The following is a 22,515-nucleotide window of genomic DNA, read 5'->3' on the forward strand; positions in this document are numbered from 1 at the left end:
CCAAACTCCCGTGCAAAAGACCTATTGCGCGCCTATCGTGATCTTCGTGTCCATGTCTTTAAACGATGTATCCTGAAATTGACGGAACGGGGAAAATCATTCAGTTTTGATAATGATACACTGGAATGGCCTATCTTTAACAATTTTGACACGAGTAACCAACTAATCAGACTATTCAAATCCTCTCCAAACAGGCTGAGGCGCTCGCACCGGAGGACTGTTGGGATCTTCAAGGCACTAATCGATTCGCATTATATCCACGCCAGTGGACTTGACAAACCGAATGATGTCTCTGAAGTACCTGACGGTCGACGGGTGGAGATAATGCATGACGACGAGGTTGCCACCCTTTTTGACATCGCGAACAAAGGCGTCGACTTGCCTTTCCGGTGTCTCAGTCTCTGCCCAGAGCCAATCTTCGATATCCACGCTCCAGTTGACGATATAAGGATCAGGAAGCAGTGCAGCCAATCGTTGCCGTGACCTTGCACCGATAGTTCCAAATGGGGGACGGAAGTATCGAGCTGCGATTCGTGTCAGTTCGAATAACGACTCAACATGCCAGGTTCATCACGTACATTCGGTTTCAAGAAATGTTTTGAAAACCTGGACATTTTGAGCAATCTCCTCGTCCATCTCATCAACCGTTTGCAGTCCTTCCATCCTTGTGTGAAGTCAGCTGGAGATGTCGGGACAGAAGCAGCGCAGAAACCTACTTTTGATGAGTTGTCGAGTGAAGCGCGATTTGATGTCCTCGTTTGAGCATCTCCCTGTACACCCGTGTGAAGTTGGTCTCCTCATTTCGCAGACCGGCCCCCACAACGAAAAAGGTCACTAGGATACCTTCTTCTTCGAGGATTTTCATAACCTCTTGGGCAAACCGCGGCTGTCCATCATCGATACCGAACGCAAACGAGTTTGGTCTGCTACAACGGAGGGCCATCTGTCCACTGGGCAATTTGCTGGGAGTTGGAACGCTCTTGGGGAGGTCAGGAATAATTTCCACCTTGTACAGGGTCAGGCTCTCCCGGGAATAGAATCCATTAAACGACACCGAAACAACTCTGGACTGGTCAATCTGAAAGTGCTCAAGGGGCACATAAATCTCATTTCCCCTCGCATATCGACCGGCTTCCACCGTATCCCACGTAGCCGGATACGGATTCTGGCGAGGGTTGCACTCCTGATTATGCTGGTTCAACGAGATACCAAACTTGAGAGTTCCCGAAAACACAACGTGCAAGTGTTTGCCCCTATACGGGAGCAAGCTGATGCACTTGTTGTCTGCGAGTTGGGTATGGAAGTTCTGGTCCGGATCTGTGGGAAAGAAGCGCACATAGCCAGCTCCGTATTCCACGCGTAGGTCTTCGCCTGCTCCGTGCCAGAATCCAAGGTCATTTTTGTCCTTTTGGCGGAATGTATCGATTACAATAGTGTCATTTTTTGCCCATCTTTGGAAGGGAGAGGTGATGCTGACGATGCCATCTTGAAGGGCTGCGGTGGTTAAGGTGAATAGAGTCGAGAGAGCTGCCCATATGATGATTTTAAACGGGATACGTGATCCCATGATGAAGCTTCGTCTGTCAAGAAATGATACACAAGATGAGTAATGAATAGAAGGATAGAAGAAGGGTCTCTCCACAGTGGATTGTATGCACGAGAGATGGACGTCAATCAGGAGAACAATATTGCAACATCTGCTTGAGAAATATCGTGGGATAACGACATTAGGAAGGCACGATATACGAAGTACGTTTGGAGAATTGGCGGTTGGGATACAACGGGAAGCCTCCTTGGGAATCAGTTTCATGGCACCTTCTCTACTTAACACCAAGGGAAATGGATACTTGAAATTATTTGATTGAAAAAAGAAAAATCGTCACTGAAGTATGATCATGTCAAAAAGGAAGACGCCAGCTAACCATCTCTAGGCCTGTCTGCCCTCGCTACACAAGGTAGAAACAAAAGTCAAGAACCCAACGGTCCGGTAGAGAGCAGAGGCCCAAGATCAAGGACAGTCTGCCGGTATCTCTCCTTTTCTGAAATCATATTCGAAGAAATCCACCATGAACCTTTCCTTACATGCCCCGAGATACCTGATCTGCACGAATATGTAAAGTCAACCAATCAACCCTAACCGTTATGGGAGACATATCTCGAACGGTCGACTCTATTCCATTTTCTCTCTATCACACCAGTCAGGAAGCAAAATGCATACACGATGCTTCGACATTCATGTGACCATGAAAGAGAAGAGGAAAATCAGAAGTCCCAGTCGGTGTTCTCAGCAGGAGTGTCGCTGGAGGATTCCATAGGAATACCTCCCCAAGCGCCGTTAGCGTCCACATCATCGCTGTTGGCACCGTCCGCTTCGTCATCTGTATCGTCCTCGAAGTTCACAATGGCATCATCCGGCTTGTAAGACTCGAGGAACTCCGGGATCTTCTGCTGGCTTTCAACGAGAATCTTGACAAGAGCAGGAGCGAGGTCACAGTCCCTGTCATTGTAGAAAGAGGTTGCAAGACCCTCGTTTCCGATACGAGCAGTACGTCCTATGGCACTATTAGTGGTAAGTATGTGGCTGGGGCGGGTTGCAATTACCAATTCGATGAATGTATTCGGTGACACCACCGTGGTCCGAGCGAGGAAGGTCAAAGTTGATGACATGCATGACATTCTTGATATCGAGACCACGAGCGGAAACGCCAGTAGCAACAAGAATCGGGCATCTCGCGGTGCGGAAGGAACGCCTGTCCCGGGAGTTAGTGGATATCTATCTTCTGAGTACGATCAACTCACAAGGCATCTTCACGCTCACGCTGAGTGCGATCGGAATGAATCGAGGTACTGGGAAGTCCCATGTTGTAAAGGTAGTCATCCAGGAGGTCAGCCTGGGTCTTGCTGTTGACGAAGATCAAGGTGCGAGAAGGTGGCATCGCGAGAAGCAGATCGTAGAGGCACTGCTTCTTCAAGTGGTCCTCGGCAAATATGACCTAGAGGAAAGTTTAGTCAGTGAATTGTAAGTAATACTCAATAATCTTGAGGAACTCACGTTCTGGTCAACGTTGATATGGGTACTGCCAGGGCGTCCAATGCGGACACGGACATGATCCTCGGCAAGGAACTTGCGAGCGAGCAAACGGCAGTCCTTGTTGAACGTCGCAGAGAACATCAGGTACCGGTGGTCCGCATCCTCGTTTGTGTCTGTGTTTTGTCAGTACCCCACACGGATGGGGGTAGGGTTGACCATACCTCCGCCAGACATGATCTTGGTGAAGTCCGACTCCCAGTCAGAAAGGAGAAGCTCATCGGCCTCATCAATGATGGTGTACCTTGGATTAGAGGTCAGAAAAGTGAATTGTTTTGGGCAATCAAGCCTTCTTACTTGACACGGCGAAGGGACAGAATGTGAGGCTTGTCCATGAAATCAAGGAGTCTTCCAGGAGTACCGATGAGGATGTCACATCCCTTCTGAAGTTCATCGCGCTGGTCACGCACAGGAGCACCACCATAGACAACACAGGGGCGCAACATGGAACGATAACAGAGACGGCGGGCCTCGTCGAAGATCTGAGTCGCAAGCTCTCTGGTAGGGGCAACGACGACCACGAGTGGCTCGGCACGAACAGTATCAACGGCGGGGTCAAATCCAGCACCCAAGTTAGGACGAGGAGCGGCCAACTTCTTTGCCTTTCCCATCAACTGAGAAAGGACAGGGATAAGGAAAGCGGCAGTTTTTCCAGAGCCTACTATGTTAGCTTAAGTATAATAAACTGCAGCGATTAGTCCTTACCAGTCTGGGCAATGGCGATCAGATCATGACCTGTCAGGACGGCAGGGATAGAGTAGGCCTGAATTGGAGTGGGAACTTCGTAGCGGCACAGACGAATGTTCTCACGCATGACGGGGTGAAGACCAGCATCGTCAAACTATTTCATTAGCAGGAGTTAGCACAGATCAGGAGCAGAAAGAATCACTTACGCTCCTGACGGGGCTAGGACGCTCTCTACTCTCCGCAATGACCTCAATGTTCTGCAAACTTGATAGGGTCAACAATCGAATCTTCCAAGGGATGAATTTTATCACTTACTTGCCAAGCTTGAGACCAGCACGGTTGATGAACTCGCTTCGGAACAACATCTCCTCGAGTTCAGGGATGTGAGGACCGACATCACCAAACTCGTCCTTCCACTCGTACTTGGTTGCTTTGGCGGCCCATTCGGGAAGCTCGCCCTGTTCGCCCTGCTCCTGTTCCTCAGCAGGCTTGGGGAGCGGCTCGGCAGTGTACTTGGTGTAGTCGTATCCCTCTGGCGCGGTCCATCCCTTTTCACGGGCAATGGTGGCAGCCTCGGGGTTTTTGTTATTCTGCTGGTTGGTGACGTCTTTGAGCGCAGTGCTCATCTCCGAGACGTCGAAGTTATCCATGTTGTCTAGATACAGAGAAGCTCCGATAGTCGTGAGGCAGATGAGGGGTTGGCTGCATGCAAGAATGCGTCAGCAACAGACAGGAGGTAGGAGACACAGAAGGATAGAGAAGAACAGATCAGAAAGGGAAACCCACCAGGTGAGACGAACGTCCACTTGAAAGCAGTCTGAAGCCGGAAGGTCAGTTAAGAAGACCAAGAGAACGGACAGAAGACAAGACTCTTCTCGGATAGAAACCTGGAAGCTTGCAGAATGAAAGGTAAGAAGAGGGAGAAGAAGGAAGACTGACAGGAAGAAAAAGAAGAAGAAGAAGAAATCAAAACCAATCCAGGCAGGAAAAGGTCCAGAACGAGGAGATGGCAGAAAGACAACAGAACAGCACGGAAAACCCACGAAATGCAGGGAATATCAGCCCACAGAAGAGAATTTTCTGCTGTCTCCGTTTTTAATAAGAAGAATTTTCCATTCACAAACAGAAAAAGGAGATGCGGAAGCAGACAGAAGAGCAGAGAGAGGGAGAAAAAGAGACCAAGCGGGTCAGTCACCCAACCTGACGCATCCAGGTGATGCGGAACCTTTCCCTTTTGGATTATCTGCGTCGCCTTTGGCTGGAATTAAATGAGAGGACTGGCAGTGAAGGAGAAGAGGGAGAAATCTGCTCAAGTGAAGGGGAATTCATGGCAAGAGAGCGTAGATCCTTTGAGGTCATTGTTGGATATAGCCGGGAAAAGGCAAAGAATGGCGTATTGTCGTATTCTTTGTATACGAGAGCCACCAGATATGTTTCTGTCATATCATCAGTAATTTGGCCATTTGATATGAGGTGAATCTAACCTTATTCATAGACATCCAGCAATATGAGATAGGTAACAAACTGGATTGATATATCGAAAGCATGAATAGGTAGTTACGTGGCCAGAAATTTCTGTGTCCTTCCCCAGCAACAGAAACAAGCCGGGCTTTGTTTGTTCCAATACATTGTGTTCCATATTGATATCGACGTTTGCCATCGTTTCGATGGCGTTGAGCTACTGCAGGGGCCCAATGCTATGGCAATGGTGTATTTCTTTGTTTGTAGATACAGATTCATCTCTTATTTTCTCAGCACTCAGTATGATTTGGATTTATTATTTATTTTTCGTAGCAAACAGACACTTGACGATCTTGGGATAGAGATGATGTTGGGGTTGAGGTTGAAGGTGGAATCCAACGGAGTACAACAGGAGATAATATAGAACAAAGTAAACGGGCATAAATATGTATGCTATTTAAGCCAATAAAATGTATTCTTCATGCGGTATGAATCGTTAATTAAATAGTTGGCATGAAATGCAGTTGCCATGTCATTCAGGCACATCAGCCGTGGCGACAGCAAATATATATTCATCTTCACTTTATCACTTTCATCTAGTTAAGCAACAAAAAGATACTTGATAACAAATTCGATAAACCAATAATAATATTCTCTGATATAGATTACGTTACTAATAATTCTACAAGGATAAATCGGAGTACCCCAGGGGTCAAAGGCTTGTAAGCAGGGGAACGGAGCAATGGAGATCCTCTGCGGAGTTACTCTGTAGGAAGTCGGAGATGGAGTAGTCTGGAGTACGGATCAAAGGATCAGGAAGCGAGGAGAGTCTGAAATAAGCCACGGTGATACAAGGGATGAATAAGGATCTTATGATGTTATCCAAAGGTTATTCTGACGGTATTTGGAATGTGGCACTATCATCAGGTCGTGCTGTTGGGATAGGTGGGTTGCACAGGATATATCGGATACAGACAGTGATAAACGACAAAAAGATATTGCATAGAAACGCATAGTAAAATAAAGAAAGAATAGCTAATTAATTGATCTAATTGATACGATCGATTATGACAATCCAGATTGGATATTCCTGAAGAATGAAGATGAAAACGGATGCCTCGGATGCCTGACAATCCGCCGAGGCTCGGCCTCAACATACTCTGTAACGGTTGAGCGTTTAACGCCCACGTCATTTGCGGAACATCGAAGATCAATCCAAGAGCAAAGCAATGCGATTGATCCAGAAGCTCCATCCGAAGATGACATGCGGTGCAACATCTCCAAGCTAACAGTAAGCTCGGGAGTTGTTCTGATGCTCTCCAGATCCGCCGGTGAAGGCTGGTTCCACCCAACGGAACCGAGCAGAACCGCAGAAGGAGATATACGCGGTAACCGTGAGCACAGCGTGCGATCCATTGCTCCGAAACAACCACCACTTTAAACTACTTGACCCCTCGGCTTCAATGCGACTTTGTGCCCTGTCTAGCCATCCTCTATCATATTTCACAATTGACATACACTATGACGCCTTCCTCTCACCATTCCACGGAACTGGACACCCGCCGGGCCGTCAAGTCCTCCCACCGTCGTGGTCGCCTCGAAGATGCCATCGCCAACCCCGGAGCTGTCAATATCAACGTCAAGGGAGCTTACATCGTCGATGAAGAGCCTCGGTCGAGGAGTCCTATCGAATCGGCTGATGGTGTCTACTACGAGAGTCAGGATATCCGTCTTCCTCACCACACCGGGGTCGTAAGCCATATCGCTGCCGACGTGAGTTTTTCTTTTTCGTCGCCCCCCGTTCCCCGCAATGATAGCTATCCCCGCAATCGCAAAAAATACCCAGACCCAACAGCAGAACAAGCAGTGTGACTGACTTGTTTTCTACTTGACAGATTGGCGGATCGTTGGCGAAGCTAGTTTATTTTACACGGGAACTGAATGCGAAGGACAATGGCGGCCGACTGAATTTCATCAACTTCGAAACCCACCGGATCGACTTGTGCATCGAGTTCATCAAACAATTGAAAGAAGAACATGAGAGAGCCAATGGATCTTCTCGTGATGAATTATGTGTGGTGGCGACAGGAGGAGGCGCCTACAAATATTATGACAAGCTGAGAGAAACGTTGAACATTGATATTATCCGCGAAGAGGAGATGGAGTGTCTGATTACTGGTATGCTCCTTTATTTTCTCTGCAATCTAGAAAAGATAACTGACATCATTTTACTCAGGTCTCGACTTTTTCATTACCGAAATCCCGAATGAAGTGTTCACCTACAGCGATGACGAGCCGATGCAATTTGCCGAGGCCCGACCGGACGTTTACCCGTACCTGCTGGTCAACATCGGATCCGGTGTATCGATGATTAAAGTGTCTGGACCAAGTCAATTCCAACGTGTAGGAGGAACACATTTGGGCGGTGGTACCTTTTGGGGCATCATGTCGTTGCTGACTGGTGCCCCCACCTTCGACGACATGCTGGCCATGGCGGACCGAGGAGATAACAGTGGGGTGGACATGCTGGTCGGGGATATTTACGGCATGGACTACACCAAAATTGGACTGAAGAGCACTGCTATTGCTAGTACATTTGGCAAGGTCTTCCGTCTGAAGAATGCTGCTGAGCAGGGCGCGGAGGACGGTGAAGGTCTTGTCCACGATGATTCCAAACCCGCCAACGGCAATGCTGCATTCAGCCATGAGGATATGAGCAGAAGCCTCCTCTACGCTATCAGGTATGTTTCATTTGTCCGAGAATGCAAATATTGGTCTAACTTTTCTAGTAACAATATCGGACAAATTGCGTATCTGCAGGCCGAAAAACACCAGATCAAGCACATCTATTTCGGCGGTTCATTTATCAGAGGCCACCGACAAACCATCAACACACTGTCTTACGCTATCAAATTCTGGTCCAAGGGCGAAAAGCAGGCTTATTTCCTGCGACACGAAGGCTACCTCGGTGCCGTCGGTGCGTTCCTTCGCAGACAGCCACAGAACTGGGGCCGCAGGAACAGTCTCGATGATGCGAACCGACCGCAATCCGTCAAGGAAATGTTCCAGAACATCCAACAGAACGGCCAGCCGACATCCTCGTAACCGCCTTGATCGTTCGACAAATACGCCTTTTATTTCTGCATTTTATTCCAGCGTTCGATACCCTTTATCAGACGATGCCTTGATGCATTTAGACCCATTATTATTACGATACTATAATTACACAAACACGCCATTCTTCAGCAACGTTGCCTTTCTTGATGATAGATGGCTTTGCTTTCGTTACCTACGACGCTCACCCTACAATCTTCATTGTACAATTAATCCACCTCTTCTCTTCTTTCTTTTTGGGTCTCTCTTTTGGCTATACCTACGCGCTGTATTTCGGAAATTGCAGTTATCTACTCTTGAAGACTAAAAGCTGGTCTTCAGTCTTGAGGCACCTGCTTCATCACCTACCGGCCTATCATGATTCAACATGGAATTTCGGGAATAATTAGCAGTGTATATATACGAAGCATGAATTAATTAAACATCCTCAAAGAACTTGTCTGAATCAGTACTGAGTACGGAGTACTCCTTAGTTATGCGTGTCTCGGGTAGATGCACGGTAGCCCAACTGCTCATCACCCCGTCGGCCGTAACGAATAATGAGCAATTGGCTCTCTAAACCAAAACGAAAAGAGGTTAGGGGTTGGTTCGCGGCAAGAAGTTGATACATCGATTTTGTACTACGTGCTAAATGAGCCCTAAATATTAGCGGCGGGGATCGCAGTGGTTCGAGCAGCCATATTTTAGGGATAACCTCGTGCCACTGGACATTGTTGTAATCATATTGCAAGGCTGGATTGTATCCTTAGGTATTATTTTTGCTTTCTAAAATGCAATTCCCCTAGCCAGTGTGCCTTTCATACCGTAGGTCAACTCCCAGACGAAAGTAAAGCTGCGGTGATAAGCTTGCAAGCTAAGCAGGGATGTTGCATCTGTAAATCCTGAACGACTTGGCCTCGATGTTCCTATTGTTATAGTGAAGAATCCTATATCAGTACCGGACATTCTGGTCATTTTTCGATTATGTTTCACCTCTAGGTACCTTGTACCTATGATTATCATGTACATATTAACAGAAGAAATGTCTGTGTTTAGGTAGGTTATTTTCTTGCCTGGACATGACCAATCAAAGCGGTACCTACTCCCATACCCTCCTCACCCCATCCCCTCCTGTGTTCATCTCATTTCAGAAATTTCCCTCTTCTTTCCTCTTCATTCCATCCCGATTCACTATCATCATTCCCGGATAATCATCAATTGATTATCGAAAGCCATCCAACCAGACCAATCTCCGCTGCTTGAGACATTCACCATGGACGACAAGTACTTCTCCATACCCAGCTCAGTGTTGTGACCAGCAGACAAAAAGACTAACACTCTCTTCTTTTCAGCTTACATGCACACCCTGAAATGAAAGACAACGACGTCGAACTTTTTCCAAACATGAATTGGGAGATATCTAATCCGTTACCACCAAGTCTTGAGATGAAAGTCGAGGACGATGAATATTCGGGCGAGCATCAAGAAATGACGATTCCACCACTACTTAGCCTGGAGCCCAAGATTGAGGACGATGGTATTTCGCCAAAAGAACATCAAGAGATACCTGCCGTACCGCCAACGCCAGTCATGCCATCGCCGAAGTCTAGGGTTGTAGTACGACCAACCCCCATCAGCGGCCGCAACATCCCCTTCCCCTATCATATCCTTGAACTTCTGGAGAAGTGGCACGAGGAGAATGGCAATAAAAGACCACCGCCATGCTCACAACGCGATAAATCGGGCTCCAAGCGTTTCAAGGTCTTCAAGGCCTTTGACAGGGAGAGTCAGGAATTGGATCTTATAACATATTCTATTCTACAACCCATAGCATACATTGTTCGGGTATTATATCAAAATGGAAATGTAAAGATAGTCGGCTCATATAATCACACAGCAAACGCTGGCACCTTCCTTGCAGTGTGGGATGGTACAGAATATGTACCGGGAGGTTGTGCAGTTAAGATCTTTGGAGATGATCTTGAGAAAATAGAATGCTCTGATGAGATCTGGAAACATGCCCCCACTGATCTAGAACCAGTTGGATCCAAGACATCACGACAGTCAATATCATCACAGACGCCATCAGAATCGCAACCTGAAATTCGCAAAAGAGGATTCCGACAGAGCACACGTTTGAGAGAAATAGCCACCCCTGAATCCTCATCTACAACAGGCTCAGCATTTTATGTCGATTGGCCAGAAAGAGACTATGAAGATTATGAGCACTCCGAAGGAGAAGACATTCCGTTTCTACCAAGCCTCCCCAAAAAGCGCAAGACGGGGAAAGATGACGATGTTTTCTTCAAATTCGTCAAGCCCAAATCAGGAAAACAAACAATTGTGGAAGTGTTCACTCTAGAAGAATGTGGGACTATCAAGGGACTTTTCTCCAAAGCACAAAAGTTTTTTCAGCCCGGTAATAAAAATGTCGAGGTATCTGATGTTTATTGCCAGATACCTTCCCAAAGCGAAGTGCACAAGATTTCAAAAACCAACAAAGCCTCATTGGATTTTTTCCTTGATGATGTGAAACAGTTTAAATGCACCCAAGCTCCTGGGAAGCTAACAGTTGACGTCGTCGACCATATTGACTGATTGGAATGAAAAGCTAACAGTGTTTCTTTCCCTCGTCATTTCTTGTTTTTTCCTGCAGGAAGTGCTATGAGATGGCCCGGGGGTGGCTGTGAGTTTAATGTGACATTAGTATCTATTATAAGTACATCTTCTTTATCATCAGTTTACAATGTACAGAGCAGAGGAGATGAATACAGATATGAAGTTATGGAAATTAATTCCTATTGTTGAAATACCGAATGGAAATCGAATAGTCCTATTGATTGAGGAGAAATGAAACTACGCCACACGGGTCGCCAACCCTCCATAGCCTTGTGCATTTGGTTCTGGCCAAGGCAACAGTTTACAAAGGAGACAGGTCTGGCCGTTGGAAAACTGGCGCAGCTAGTAGATTGTACTGGATGCTAAATGAGCTAAATATTTAGTGGCGTCAATGGCAGTGGGAACAAATCCTTGAAGTTTAAATGCAAAGATACCCCATGTCAATAGATATTATTATAATCACATTGTAAAGGTGCATTGCCTCTTGGCCCTTTTTCTTTTCAGAATATAAACCCTCCACTCTGCTGCAGTCAGTATACCTTACACTGTAGGTACTGTCTCAGTAAAGAGAGACTACAGTAATAAATCTATAAGCTAAGCCGGGATGCTGCATGCCATCCCTAACCATTAATTTAGACTCTCTGCCAGTGCCCAGTGGAAGACAGAACTAACTGCAGATCAGGGCCAATCCGTTGTTTCTTTGTTCTGTTATCATGTGAGCAGGGGGGCTGTTGTTTTTTTTTTGCTTTCCCAGTCAAGTCAGTAACCCCCTCTCCCCTCTCTTCTTTCTCTTAAATTTCTTTCATCGACTCTCTTCTTTCTTTTCTCCATTCTTTGGTATTTGGCGAAAGCTATTCTTGAACGTGATATTATCTGATTTTGCTGCTTGAGGCAATGATTATGAGCGACAGGTATTAGTTCTTACCGCTTTTCTGTCCTGGCCAGACAACAAGACTAATACTCTCTTTGTTTACTATAGACCACGCCCCGAACCGAGTGACAAGGACGCTGGATCTTCATCAGACGAGGACCAGAGCGAGTCCTATTCGCCACAATCGAGCTCCAAGATAAAAGGCGAAGACGGCTCGGACGACTCAGAGGATTCGGACGAGTACACCACCGACGACGACTCGTCAGACGAGGACCAAAGCGTATCTGCTTCCCCACCACCAAGCCCCAAGGTGAAAGAAGAGGGCGGCGAGACCGGCGAGGATACCTCAGACGATATTCAAGAGATACCAGCCATGTCTCTGTCTGCGCCTCGGGTTGTAGCAGAACCACTGCGCGAAAACGACCGCGAGGTTCCAATTCCACCCGAAGTACTTGAAATTTTGGAGAAATGGCACGAAAATAATGGCAAGAAAAAACCACCTCCATGCCCCGGCAGGATAGACTCCAATGACAAGAGCTTTAAGACTTTCAACAAGGAAATGCAGGAAGTCAGGCTTTCTACATATGTCATCCAAAAGCCCGTAAAATACTGCGTCAGGGTTCTCCATGACAATGGAAATGCAAAGATAGTCGGCTGTGTTGACATCCATAACCGGAAGCTTGGCACCTTTCTCAGAGCGTGGACTGATACGGAGGAAGGATGGGAGTCTGAATGCTGTGCGGTCAAGATTCTTGGTCCTCGGTCAGAGAAGATCAAATGCCCTACCCAAGTCTGGAAGAAGGCCCCCACTGGCAAACCATCTGGGGGATGGAAACCACAAAAACCGCAAAAACCGCAAAAACCGCAAAAACCGCAAAAACCGCAAAAGACATCATCACAGCCGAAGCAATCGTCACAGACCAAGAAATTGTCGCAACCAAAGAAACCGTCGCAGCCAAAGAAACCGTCGCAGCCAAAGAAACCGTCGCAGCCAAAGACATTGTCACAACCAGAGACATTATCACAGGCGACATCGCAGCAGCAAAGTGCAAGGCCAACAAGAACAACCCGTCAGATCATACGCTCACAAAACCTAGTCACCCCGGAGTCCTCTGCTACAACAGGCTCACCTCGACCCTTACCAGAAGACCAAGATGCCAGGAAATCTGTAGGGAGATCAATTCCTGCATCCAAAAAACGCAAAAGGGATGATGAAGATGATAGTATATTATTCAAGTTTATCGACCCTAACTCTGACGAAGAAATACGTGCCCAAGTGTTTACTTTGGAAGAATGTGCTACCATCAAGGATCTCTTCTCCATAGCACGGGGCTTTTTCCAATCCACTGACGATGATGTCGAGGTATCTGTACTTGATTGTAAGATATCTTCCAAAACCAGACAACGCTATGAGACGCAAACGATGCGGGAAACCAGTAAAGGGTTTGAACACTTGCTTTGTGCTGCGAGAGAGTTGAAACACCCTAAAGATGGACAGTTGATAATCAAAGTCTTCAACCGCGGTAATTAGATGGAGGACCGGTGTGCTTTATGTATTTAGTATTTCTCTTCATGTTTACCGATTGTATGGAGTATGGAAGCGTTTTTGATGTTTGTAATTTGGTTATCAGCTTGCAAATACATTTCCTTTATCGACTGAATATTGATAAACAGAATATTCTTGCTTGATGATAAAACGATACATCTAATGGAACCCTAGTCTGTAGTGTTCCATGAATCTTCGATTCGACCTCTCTGATGGAATTGCTGAACATTTTGTTTCTATTTACTCCAGAGAATTCCCTTTCCATACCCACGTAGACTCAAGATACAAGCATCAGATAATGTTGACTGATCGACGGTTGGGCTCTCCAGCGGCTAAACCATGAGGGGAAATATAGGGTGTCACACCCAATTTCGCGGTCAAGGCTGCGTCTGTCTGGATTGTTTTTTGACACCGACGCTTTATCTGACCCAATTGATCTCAACCAGGATTCTCGTAAATCACCAGGTGATGTAGCACAGAGCTGCAGAGTGACAACTCAGTTCTGCTTCTCTGTTTTTGTCAATATTGGATTTGGCTATCTGGCTGGATTGCCCCTGCATTAAGTCTGCAAACGAACGCCCCTCAGCTCCCCTCGTCTCGTTGGGTTTCTTCCGCCAATTCTTCCTATCCCGGCTCACTCTCTTTTCATCTTATTTTTCTTTCTAAATTTCTCGTAATAGTTGTCGCCAGGCGTCTGAAAATTGATGCCTGGCAGTTTTGCTGTCTGTGGAAGCTATGCGCGAAAGGTAGGTATTCCATGCCGAGTCTTGACTGCTTCGGCCGCAGAAAATCTGATGCATCTTAAGCCCAAGCAGTGGCCTCAACGAGAACGGTTTCATTTCAGACGAAGATAGAAAGGTCCCCATAGAAAGCCCGAGCAGCGCATTTGATTACTCTTCGGACGAGGATACGAAAGTTCCCATTGTGTCGCAAAGCCCCGAAATGTCGCCTTCCAACACGCAGATTGTCGGTGTCAAACCGACTCCCAACAATCCAATTCCTCAAAACATACTGTCTATGTTGGAAGACTGGCATAAAGAAAACGGACCAAAACGACCACCGCCTTGTTCTTGTTATGACAGCCATACCGTCATGTTTTACAAGATCTTTGACAGAAATGGAGAGGAATTGATTCTCACCAATTACTCCATTACTAAACCCACACAATACAACGCCCTGGTTCTTAGCATGGGTGACAAACCTGCGAGATTGGTCGCTTGTGCATCTGGTCCAAGGAAGTTTGGGACCTTCCTTGTGGCCTGGAATGGCAATGAAAAGGGATACGAGACTGAATGCTGCGCTGTCAGGATCTTTGGATGGGATTCGTCCAAGATCAAATGCTCAAAGGAAGTGTGGGATAATGCGCCAGCAAACCCCACGCCAACCAGATCGAATGCACCGACAGGAGCACAACGGGAAAAATCACAAGAGACACAACCGCAGACGCAATCGCAATCACAAACACAATTACGGCCACGACGCGGACGTGAGAGATCTAAAAGACCTCGGCATAGCACTCCCGCGAGAATGCCGGCCAGCTCGGAATCTTCCTCTACCTCTGATTCCTCCTCCGAGGATGACGACTCAAGTGACGATGAATCGTCTGAAAGAGAGAAACCGTCTGCGAGTGCTTCCAAGAAGCGCAAAAGAGACGAACCAGAGACGAAACGAACCGTCAAAACTGAGGGGAATGCCATTTTATTCAATTTTGTCAACTATCGGATGAACGCGATACGGAAATTCCCTTTGGAAGACTGCAAGACGGCCAAGGACCTTTTTGCCAAAGCGCAAGGATTCTTTCCACTTTTCAGCAAGGGTGCAAAGGTGTCTGTGCTGTCTTGCCAGATACCCACCTACTCAGCTCAACACTATCTATTTGAAAATAGCGGAGGTGAATTCGAATCTCTGGTCAATGATGCAAAAAGCATTGATCGCACTGATGATGGGAAACTGGTAATCGAAGTCGTCAATCATGTCGTTTGAACTGGGAGAACCATTTGCTTTCTCTGTCATTTATTTCTATCTATTGCTTTTATTAATAGCGGGACATTCGATGAGCGTGAATAAGGCCAACAGTTTAATATCAGCTTAGCATATGCCTAGGACTTGCATATAACAGATGGACATATAGGAATTTAGTTCGATAGTTTATAAATCAGTGAAATAACCACTACGCCTTTGTTGTGCAAATATCCGATCTGCAAGATTGCATCACTTGGAACTCAACTAGTGGACCGTAAAATCTCATTGATAGAACCTCAACTTGACTACTGCCTTGATATTGTACTTATGTAGATGTAGATGATTACCCAAAAGGGTGATGACTAACGACCCACGTGTTGCGCGTTTTCGGCCAGAAACGAGGATAACGGAGGTGAAGCATCATCGCCGACAGATTGGCCAGATTGACACTTCACCGTCGCTTCAGCTACTAAACAGAAAGAACAGTCACTCATTTGGACCATTTCCAGCCATGCTCCGAGCATGATAGCCGCGTCTGCTCGATGCCTTCTCCGCCCGACTCGCCTCCCCTCCCTCCACCAGTCCCCGTCGAAACCCATCCGTACCGAGTGGGCGGGTCACCGTCTCCTCTGGAGCAGCGAGCTCTTCCGGACCCGACCCGGCTCGCGCCCGAAGATGCCTACTTTGCTCCATCGCTTCTCCGGGCTCGTTCTGCCCATGCGGATTTTGATGAATCGCTCGAATCGCTGAATGATGGCGCCCCCGATAGTGTTGCGGACTTGCGATCACCGCCCGACGCACGCAAGGTGAGGGGGACAAGCCGACGGAGGAGAAGAAAGGGGGCGTGGAAGAAGCTACTATGGGTGAAGCAATCATGTAGGTATCCTATCTTGATTTCTGGTACTGGAATTGCGTGGGGGTTGCTGACAGGACAGACCCGGATAATTACACCGACACTGAGACCTTTCTTGACCACCTTCAACGAAATCCGCGAGTGCGGCCCTACGACTTTTGGCCATTGGTGGCGGATTCTACGGTGATTGTACAACATGTCTGCTCGGTGGCTATCTTTGTGTGTTGTTTTGTCGGGATTGTGCAGGGGAGAGTGAGCCCGGTTTCGGTCGTTTGTTGGAGCAGTTCTGGGACGGCCCTGGGTTGGATTCTGTGGGACTCATGGGCTTGGAAGGAACATAGGGATGGTTCGCATGCTGCTGATGCTGTGGAGGGCGATGATGGTTCCAGTTCGAGCTCCATGGCGAGCTCGGTCAATCCGTCTGCTGCTGGATCGCGGTCAAACGTTCAGAAGGAGGGTCAGGTTCATGGACTTGGACTTACAATGAGTGAGCCTAATGAACCGCTGCGAGGACGTGCAGACTTTAATGGGGATAATGGCATGCTGGATCCGTCACCCAGCGCGACTCATACGGGTACCTCCCACGAGGCCAGATCGTTGCTTCTATCTTCGCGGAATCGCCAGAGACTCACCACGGTCAAGTCGGCGTTTCTCATTTACTTTGCGTTGCTTGGGCTCAGTCCGATTCTGAAATCCCTGACCAAGTCCACGGCCAGTGATTCGATTTGGGCGATGAGTTGCTGGCTGCTGATCATGAACATTTTTTCCTTTGACTATGGAAGCGGGGAGGGCGCAGGCGCCACCAAGTTCCCAGCTTCTTTGTCTACCAACGCAGCTGTGATGGCGTCGACCGTGCTTGCGTCTCGGTTGCCGTCGACAACGCACGTGTTCAGTTTGATGCTCTTTTCGATGGAGGTGTTTGGTTTGTTCCCGATCTTCCGTCGACAGCTGCGTCATATTTCCTGGACCGGACATGTGCTTCTGACTCTGGCGCTGGTGATTGCCGCCGGAGGAGCTGTTGGGACGACTCTGCGCGGAGGATGGGCAGCGGCCGTTGTTGGCTCTATCCTGGGCAGCATCTTGACGGCTCTGGCGATGGGAGGCTGTAGCTGGTGGTTGATCAGCCTTCAGAAATACAAAAACGTGGTAACGGGGCCTTGGGATCCAGCGCGCCCTATTATACGGCGACATTGGGATTGATGATTGTGCACTTGATTCTGGAGAACCTTTATCTTCACGATACCCCGTTGTTGTTGATATCTGCTATCTAATATGTATATCTTAATTTACTGATCTTATGTCTTCCAATTGGAATCTACCTAACTGTCTGCGTATTTCTACTGATTCTGACTCAAGCAGTTCGTATCTACGAACGCCGAACAACCACGAGTCAGTCACCGGGGATTCCCATCAGGTCGGACTCAATCGCTCATGGAATTCTCTTGAAGCGGGTACCTGGTGCCTGACAGACGGCGAAATCCGGACTCCTCACCAATCAAGTCTATGATACAGAAGGATTTAATTAAAGTTTGAGTGAATGAAGCTCAATATCCACTAGTTGAGGCTGGATTCTGGAGTGGCTTGTCTGGATGGCAGGCGTTATCCTTAATCAGGTCAAGACTGTTAGGTGAATGAAGGAGATCTCCTTAGGGTAGAAACTACTAGACAGTAGGAATTTCCTGTCTAGTCTTGCCTGAGGCTATTTAAGAATATAAATAAACCTATTCTCACCCCTCTAAACTCCTTTTCTTTCTTTCTCTTTCACTCCTCTTTAGAGACAGTGATCTAGCAGTAGGAATAGTGCTAGGTCTATCTCTTTCTTTTATCTCCCCTCTGTCATCGACTTCTTTGATTCTCATTTACGATCGACTTCCTCACTTGTTTGTCAATCTATCGTGACCATGGAGTTCAAGCATCTCCTCCTCGGCCTTATGGCTGCGCAGCTAGTCGTTGGCATCCGATTTGCCATGTACGTCGACCAGTAAGTATCATCTTGACCCTCTCCAAGTGCAATGCTAACACTCCAGATACCACACGACCTTCCTCCCAAAAAATGACCAGACGTCCGACATCTCCCACGCCATCATGGCGTTCGCGGAATCGACTCTTTTCAACTCGAGCTCCCCTCGTCCTTACAAACCATTCGAGCCCGTTTCCACATTCAAGCAGCGTTTCGGAGCAGATACAAAGGTGATGGTGGCTATCGGTGGATGGGGCGGTTCTGAGGGTTTCTCCATCGGTGCTAGAGATGAGAAGACCCGCGCTCAGTATGCGAAGAACATTGCGTCTATGATCAAGACTCACGGGTTTGATGGCGTTGGTACGTGGAACCCTTACCTGAGTCTGCTCAAACTAACATCTCAGACATTGATTGGGAATATCCCGGCGGCAACGGCGCGGATTACAAGAACGACCCCAACTCCGACAAGAAGGAAGAAGTCCACACGTTCCCCTTGTTCCTCGAGGCTATTCGCAACGCAATTGGAAAAGACAAGGTTCTTTCCGTCGCTGTGCCCGGAAAGACTACCGACATGATTGCCTTCACCAAGGAGACTGGCCCTAAGATCTGGAAGTCTGTAGACTTTGTCAACGTCATGAGCTATGACTTGACCAACCGTCGTGATAACGTTACTGGTCACCACTCGAGTGTTGCTGACTCGCTCAAGTCTGTGAAGCAGTACCTCGATATTGGTCTTGAAGCTTCGAAGATCAACTTGGGCATGTCGTACTACGCCAAATGGTTCAGTACTAAGCCTGGTTCGGACTGTTCTTCTCATCCTCTTGGTTGTGAACTTCTTCCTCTCGAGAACGCTGATGGATCGGACAATCATAAATCTGGAGCCTTCACTTTTGAGAAAGGAAACTTGGCCGCTCCTCCCGCTAACCTTCCCATCTCTTACGACGGTACCTGTGGCTTCGCAAAGGGCGCCAAGTGTCCTCCTGGCTCTTGCTGCAGCGCAGACAACTATTGGTAAGTCTCCTCTTCTTTCTACTTTCTTTACACCTATTAACCAATCCTAGCGGCACATCTGACGAACACTGCATGTCCGGCTGCCTCTCCGACTACGGAACCTGTAAAGGCATCTCCCTCATCGAGTCCTGGCGCCGCGCCGAAAAGGGCGGTATCACCGACCAGTCCGCGGGAGGAAAGTACTTTTGGGATGAGAAAGATAACTTGTTCTGGACGTGGGATAGTCCTGAGATGATGGCTCGGAAGTTTACTGAGGTTGTTGATGTGGAGAAGGTTGGTGGTGTTATGGCTTGGAGTTTGGGAGAGGATACCTATGAATTTGCGCATGTCAAGGCGATGCAGAAGGGGGTTGCTTCTCGTAAGTAGGGGTGGGATGGTTCATGGTCTGAGGAGTATCTTTTCTTGTTGATAGGTTACTTTCGTCTTTTGAGGGGCTGTTATCGTGACCAGTGCGTTTCTTAGGAACTGAATTACTGTCGTTCACTGCTTCCAAAAAGAAAAGTAGACTTATAACTACGTCAACCAATACCTCAGTCCATCTATCTAAACAATAAAAATAAAATAAAATAATAGTCATTATATCGAATATCTACGATAAAAAAGCAAAAAGCTGACCTATCTCCAGCATGGAAGCTGGGGGCTACGAAAACCAGTTACCCAGTTTTTGCAACGAAATCCGCGCCGCAGCAGCCCGGACTCGAACCCAGGACTTCCAAGCAGTGGGAGAGTCCCTTCAAGGCTCCTGCTTCTCTTAAACAGTCATCGCCTCAAGGAACTAACCCGCCCGTCGGTTACCCTGGATTTATTAGCAGATCCTATCCTGTGATGGGTTATCTGTTCACTTTTGCTGGTCTTTTGCCTGAGTTTTCAGGCTGGATGGTGTCCTGAGGCTTCAACAGATTCAGCGTTGACGTACCAGTGACTTACTCTGTAGGTAGGCCTGGATGATATACAAGTGGGGCTAATCTCCGATACACTGCCCAACCACTAGCGTCAACGTCTATACAGCTATTTATGGCGGAACGTGACGAAAAGAAAACCCTGGGATTGTTTTATTATTAAATGGTAACAGAATGTTTCAGTACTAATCTCGATAAAAATGACGGCCTCCAACACAACACAGCTTCGCATTGTACAACTTGTCGTGTTGTACCTTGTGACTGTTTCCTATGGTGTTATATCATCCACCGAATTCTGCTCATCTTCATTCGATCTTTTTATCTAATTCCTTCAGATAAATGAGGCAACCCCATATCCCCGTCGACCGGTCGGCAATTGACGTCAGTTCAATAACCCCATATGAGCCAATGTTTGGAGCGGCGGCGGCAGCAGTAGGCTGCCAGGGAAATCCATATCCTTATGGACCTCACTACCTGGTATCCAATTGTATGTCCACCCCTTCGATATTGTCTACCAAGTGTTGGTGGCAGCAGCAGGATCGGCAGCAGCATCAGGGGAGCAGTGGGGGCGAGGGCTGCGAGAGTGGCGTTGTTCCGGCCCTGAACAGGACCACGACGGCGGTGCTAGTGATTATATCATGGTCAGGCAAGGTATACTTGAATTAAGGATGAATACTTACGAGACGAGAGAAATATCGTATAATCATGTTTGTCTCTGCGCAATTTACGGCCTTATGACCGCGCTCCCCACACGCGAAGCAGGTGTGGGTATCCTATAATTCGTTAGCATTAATTGTACCCTTGATTTGAGATATTAACCTACCTTGGGCATTTTTTAAAAAGAGTTATCAAATGGGCCCCGGAATATCAGGTACCTGGGAAAATCTTGTCCATGAACAGAATCACAAGCACCAGCCATAAGCCAAAGGCTGTTGCTCCCTTTGCTTAACAGAAGCTTCTGCTCTTGCCATGTTCGAATGGCGCTTTGCCAGCAGTCACGGAAGGCACGAATGCGTCAATGGCACGTAGCCCTTGAATGCCCCATTCATGCAGCGTCGACGAATCTGATGTGATGCTATCGTCAGTAAAGGTATACTCGGATTAAAGATGTATACTTAATGGGCGAGAAAAAGCCAGTTTGCCGCATTTTCACAGGGACAGTTGACCTTCAGATGGCCTCGCCGGCCACATGCAAAACATGTTCTCGTTTCTTTCTATAACTCTAGGTTAGCATTGATTCCACTGTTAATGAATCTGACCGCAAAATGGCTGCAGTTGCCACATGCAAAGCATGTTCTGGTTTCTTTCTATGATTCTGGGTTAGCATTGATTTCACCCTGGATCTATGACATACTGGATATTACATACCGACATAACACAGGCGGACACAGAACGACCGCTAAATTAACCATCATGCCAGGGTACCTATCTATAGCTATCAGTTCATCATTAGCAGATACATCAACCGAACAAGTGTCTTACTGACTTGACCCCTTGTTGGAATGTATGACTGTGTCATACAAAAGCTGTGCCATACAGGCATGCCATGATAAAAGATATGATATATAAGTGTGGAAATTGTATATATATGAAGACTTGGGATGGATAGAAGAGTAGGTTTACGGTGGGATCAGAATGGGTATTTATACCTTGAATTCTGTAGCCTAATGTTGATTTGTGAATAGCTTCAAGGTAGATTACTATGATGAAGGTGTATATGAATGATAATATCTTCACTATCATAATGACTCATGTAGATAACATCAGGCATCTATATTATTGAATATCGAATATTCATCAGTGTCTAGACTAAGTCTAGAATTTAGAATACACGATGCTATGGCAAGGAGATCATTATTCAAAGCCGAGTCGAAAGACTCAAATAGTATATATAGTAGTCGTAGAATTCATTAATAGTGCAATAACAAGGTACGCTATGAAAGAGCAGTAAAGATAAAATAGATCTAGATCTTGCGTTCTATGATACTCTCAAGGTGGCTTAATAAATCACCGCCAGCACAAGTGAGATCATGTTTGACAGATCATAGATGAAGAAGAACCCATAGTCTGTAATCGGTACAGTTCTATGCAAAAAATTAAATGTTGTACTCCCGTATGTATGTACATAATAGTAGTAGCCTGCTTCTCAGCTGATGGTGGATGAAGGAGGGGAAGAGGAGCAGTTAGGATGCCTGAGGCACAATACTTAGTCATCAGTGTTCCCCTCTTCATTAGCCAATCATATCATCGGGTCGATCGCTGCACATCCTTGCAATTTTATGGCACCGGGGTTGTTGGACTCGGGCATCGTCCGGATTGTCTTTGCCCGACCGTGGGAGCTGGAAAGTTATTTTGAATATTTTCTCAATGAATATGGCGATACTCCGAATCATATGAATTCATTATTTTACGACTCTGTAGTTGCTGCTCTTGAAACTAATATTCATAGAAAGCGATGGGCTGTT

At 47.0% G+C, this 22,515-nt stretch overlaps 10 protein-coding genes across 10 annotated transcripts; 6 read left to right on the forward strand and 4 right to left on the reverse strand.

The window, feature by feature from the left end:
• Nucleotides 1-127: 127 nt before the first annotated feature.
• ASPWEDRAFT_69841 (polysaccharide deacetylase family protein) lies at nucleotides 128-1,567 on the reverse strand (the record flags this gene model as incomplete). The annotated part of the gene is made up of 3 exons (XM_040839076.1): nucleotides 128-524; nucleotides 579-664; nucleotides 717-1,567. 3 exons carry the CDS (start codon nucleotides 1,565-1,567, stop codon nucleotides 238-240), a joined length of 1,224 nt encoding a protein of 407 aa, XP_040687782.1. The 3' UTR covers nucleotides 128-237.
• A 695-nt stretch (nucleotides 1,568-2,262) lies between these two features.
• Nucleotides 2,263-4,425, reverse strand: ASPWEDRAFT_29276 (DEAD/DEAH box helicase; the record flags this gene model as incomplete). The annotated part of the gene is made up of 9 exons (XM_040833249.1): nucleotides 2,263-2,552; nucleotides 2,602-2,750; nucleotides 2,800-2,993; nucleotides 3,053-3,204; nucleotides 3,253-3,332; nucleotides 3,386-3,749; nucleotides 3,794-3,929; nucleotides 3,982-4,039; nucleotides 4,091-4,425. 9 exons carry the CDS (start codon nucleotides 4,423-4,425, stop codon nucleotides 2,263-2,265), a joined length of 1,758 nt encoding a protein of 585 aa, XP_040687783.1.
• A 1,464-nt stretch (nucleotides 4,426-5,889) lies between these two features.
• On the reverse strand, nucleotides 5,890-6,489 carry ASPWEDRAFT_42024 (uncharacterized protein; the record flags this gene model as incomplete). Its single annotated transcript, XM_040835697.1, has 1 exon — nucleotides 5,890-6,489. One exon carries the CDS (start codon nucleotides 6,487-6,489, stop codon nucleotides 6,160-6,162), a length of 330 nt encoding a protein of 109 aa, XP_040687784.1. The 3' UTR covers nucleotides 5,890-6,159.
• ASPWEDRAFT_135881 (pantothenate kinase) lies at nucleotides 6,470-8,777 on the forward strand. The gene is made up of 4 exons (XM_040829339.1): nucleotides 6,470-7,009; nucleotides 7,132-7,414; nucleotides 7,473-7,977; nucleotides 8,026-8,777. Exons 1-4 carry the CDS (start codon nucleotides 6,758-6,760, stop codon nucleotides 8,339-8,341), a joined length of 1,356 nt encoding a protein of 451 aa, XP_040687785.1. The 5' UTR covers nucleotides 6,470-6,757; the 3' UTR covers nucleotides 8,342-8,777.
• Nucleotides 8,778-9,602: 825 nt separating this feature from the next.
• On the forward strand, nucleotides 9,603-10,927 carry ASPWEDRAFT_29278 (uncharacterized protein; the record flags this gene model as incomplete). The annotated part of the gene is made up of 2 exons (XM_040833250.1): nucleotides 9,603-9,613; nucleotides 9,682-10,927. 2 exons carry the CDS (start codon nucleotides 9,603-9,605, stop codon nucleotides 10,925-10,927), a joined length of 1,257 nt encoding a protein of 418 aa, XP_040687786.1.
• Nucleotides 10,928-11,429: 502 nt separating this feature from the next.
• On the forward strand, nucleotides 11,430-13,523 carry ASPWEDRAFT_42026 (uncharacterized protein). The gene is made up of 2 exons (XM_040835698.1): nucleotides 11,430-11,859; nucleotides 11,928-13,523. Exons 1-2 carry the CDS (start codon nucleotides 11,843-11,845, stop codon nucleotides 13,348-13,350), a joined length of 1,440 nt encoding a protein of 479 aa, XP_040687787.1. The 5' UTR covers nucleotides 11,430-11,842; the 3' UTR covers nucleotides 13,351-13,523.
• A 577-nt stretch (nucleotides 13,524-14,100) lies between these two features.
• Nucleotides 14,101-15,348, forward strand: ASPWEDRAFT_173541 (uncharacterized protein; the record flags this gene model as incomplete). Its single annotated transcript, XM_040831092.1, has 2 exons — nucleotides 14,101-14,111; nucleotides 14,172-15,348. The coding sequence occupies 2 exons, from the start codon at nucleotides 14,101-14,103 to the stop codon at nucleotides 15,346-15,348; spliced, it is 1,188 nt and encodes a 395-aa protein (XP_040687788.1).
• A 394-nt stretch (nucleotides 15,349-15,742) lies between these two features.
• On the forward strand, nucleotides 15,743-17,511 carry pigc (phosphatidylinositol N-acetylglucosaminyltransferase). Its single transcript, XM_040835699.1, has 2 exons — nucleotides 15,743-16,203; nucleotides 16,263-17,511. Exons 1-2 carry the CDS (start codon nucleotides 15,870-15,872, stop codon nucleotides 17,378-17,380), a joined length of 1,452 nt encoding a protein of 483 aa, XP_040687789.1. The 5' UTR covers nucleotides 15,743-15,869; the 3' UTR covers nucleotides 17,381-17,511.
• A 464-nt stretch (nucleotides 17,512-17,975) lies between these two features.
• ASPWEDRAFT_157635 (uncharacterized protein) lies at nucleotides 17,976-19,625 on the forward strand. The gene is made up of 4 exons (XM_040829735.1): nucleotides 17,976-18,161; nucleotides 18,208-18,500; nucleotides 18,545-19,151; nucleotides 19,202-19,625. Exons 1-4 carry the CDS (start codon nucleotides 18,082-18,084, stop codon nucleotides 19,515-19,517), a joined length of 1,296 nt encoding a protein of 431 aa, XP_040687790.1. The 5' UTR covers nucleotides 17,976-18,081; the 3' UTR covers nucleotides 19,518-19,625.
• An 812-nt stretch (nucleotides 19,626-20,437) lies between these two features.
• ASPWEDRAFT_173544 (uncharacterized protein) lies at nucleotides 20,438-20,882 on the reverse strand (the record flags this gene model as incomplete). Its single annotated transcript, XM_040831093.1, has 3 exons — nucleotides 20,438-20,674; nucleotides 20,731-20,823; nucleotides 20,874-20,882. 3 exons carry the CDS (start codon nucleotides 20,880-20,882, stop codon nucleotides 20,438-20,440), a joined length of 339 nt encoding a protein of 112 aa, XP_040687791.1.
• Nucleotides 20,883-22,515: the final 1,633 nt, after the last annotated feature.

This window comes from Aspergillus wentii, assembly GCF_001890725.1.
Source record: "Aspergillus wentii DTO 134E9 unplaced genomic scaffold ASPWEscaffold_5, whole genome shotgun sequence".
Taxonomy (NCBI): Eukaryota; Fungi; Ascomycota; class Eurotiomycetes; order Eurotiales; family Aspergillaceae; genus Aspergillus; species Aspergillus wentii.

What these genes read in the sequence shown, in the direction of transcription:
- pigc (XM_040835699.1), top strand. Translation starts at nt 15,870, where the DNA reads ATGCCTTCTCCGCCCGACTCGCCTCCCCTCCCTCCACCAGTCCCCGTC. An exon ending in ACTATGGGTGAAGCAATCAT is followed by an intron (nt 16,204 to 16,262) that starts GTAGGTATCCTA and finishes CTGACAGGACAG; the next exon opens with ACCCGGATAATTACACCGAC.
- ASPWEDRAFT_157635 (XM_040829735.1), top strand. Translation starts at nt 18,082, where the DNA reads ATGGAGTTCAAGCATCTCCTCCTCGGCCTTATGGCTGCGCAGCTAGTC. An exon ending in TCACGGGTTTGATGGCGTTG is followed by an intron (nt 18,501 to 18,544) that starts GTACGTGGAACC and finishes CTAACATCTCAG; the next exon opens with ACATTGATTGGGAATATCCC. An exon ending in TGCAGCGCAGACAACTATTG is followed by an intron (nt 19,152 to 19,201) that starts GTAAGTCTCCTC and finishes AACCAATCCTAG; the next exon opens with CGGCACATCTGACGAACACT.
- ASPWEDRAFT_135881 (XM_040829339.1), top strand. Translation starts at nt 6,758, where the DNA reads ATGACGCCTTCCTCTCACCATTCCACGGAACTGGACACCCGCCGGGCC. An exon ending in TAAGCCATATCGCTGCCGAC is followed by an intron (nt 7,010 to 7,131) that starts GTGAGTTTTTCT and finishes TCTACTTGACAG; the next exon opens with ATTGGCGGATCGTTGGCGAA. An exon ending in GATGGAGTGTCTGATTACTG is followed by an intron (nt 7,415 to 7,472) that starts GTATGCTCCTTT and finishes CATTTTACTCAG; the next exon opens with GTCTCGACTTTTTCATTACC.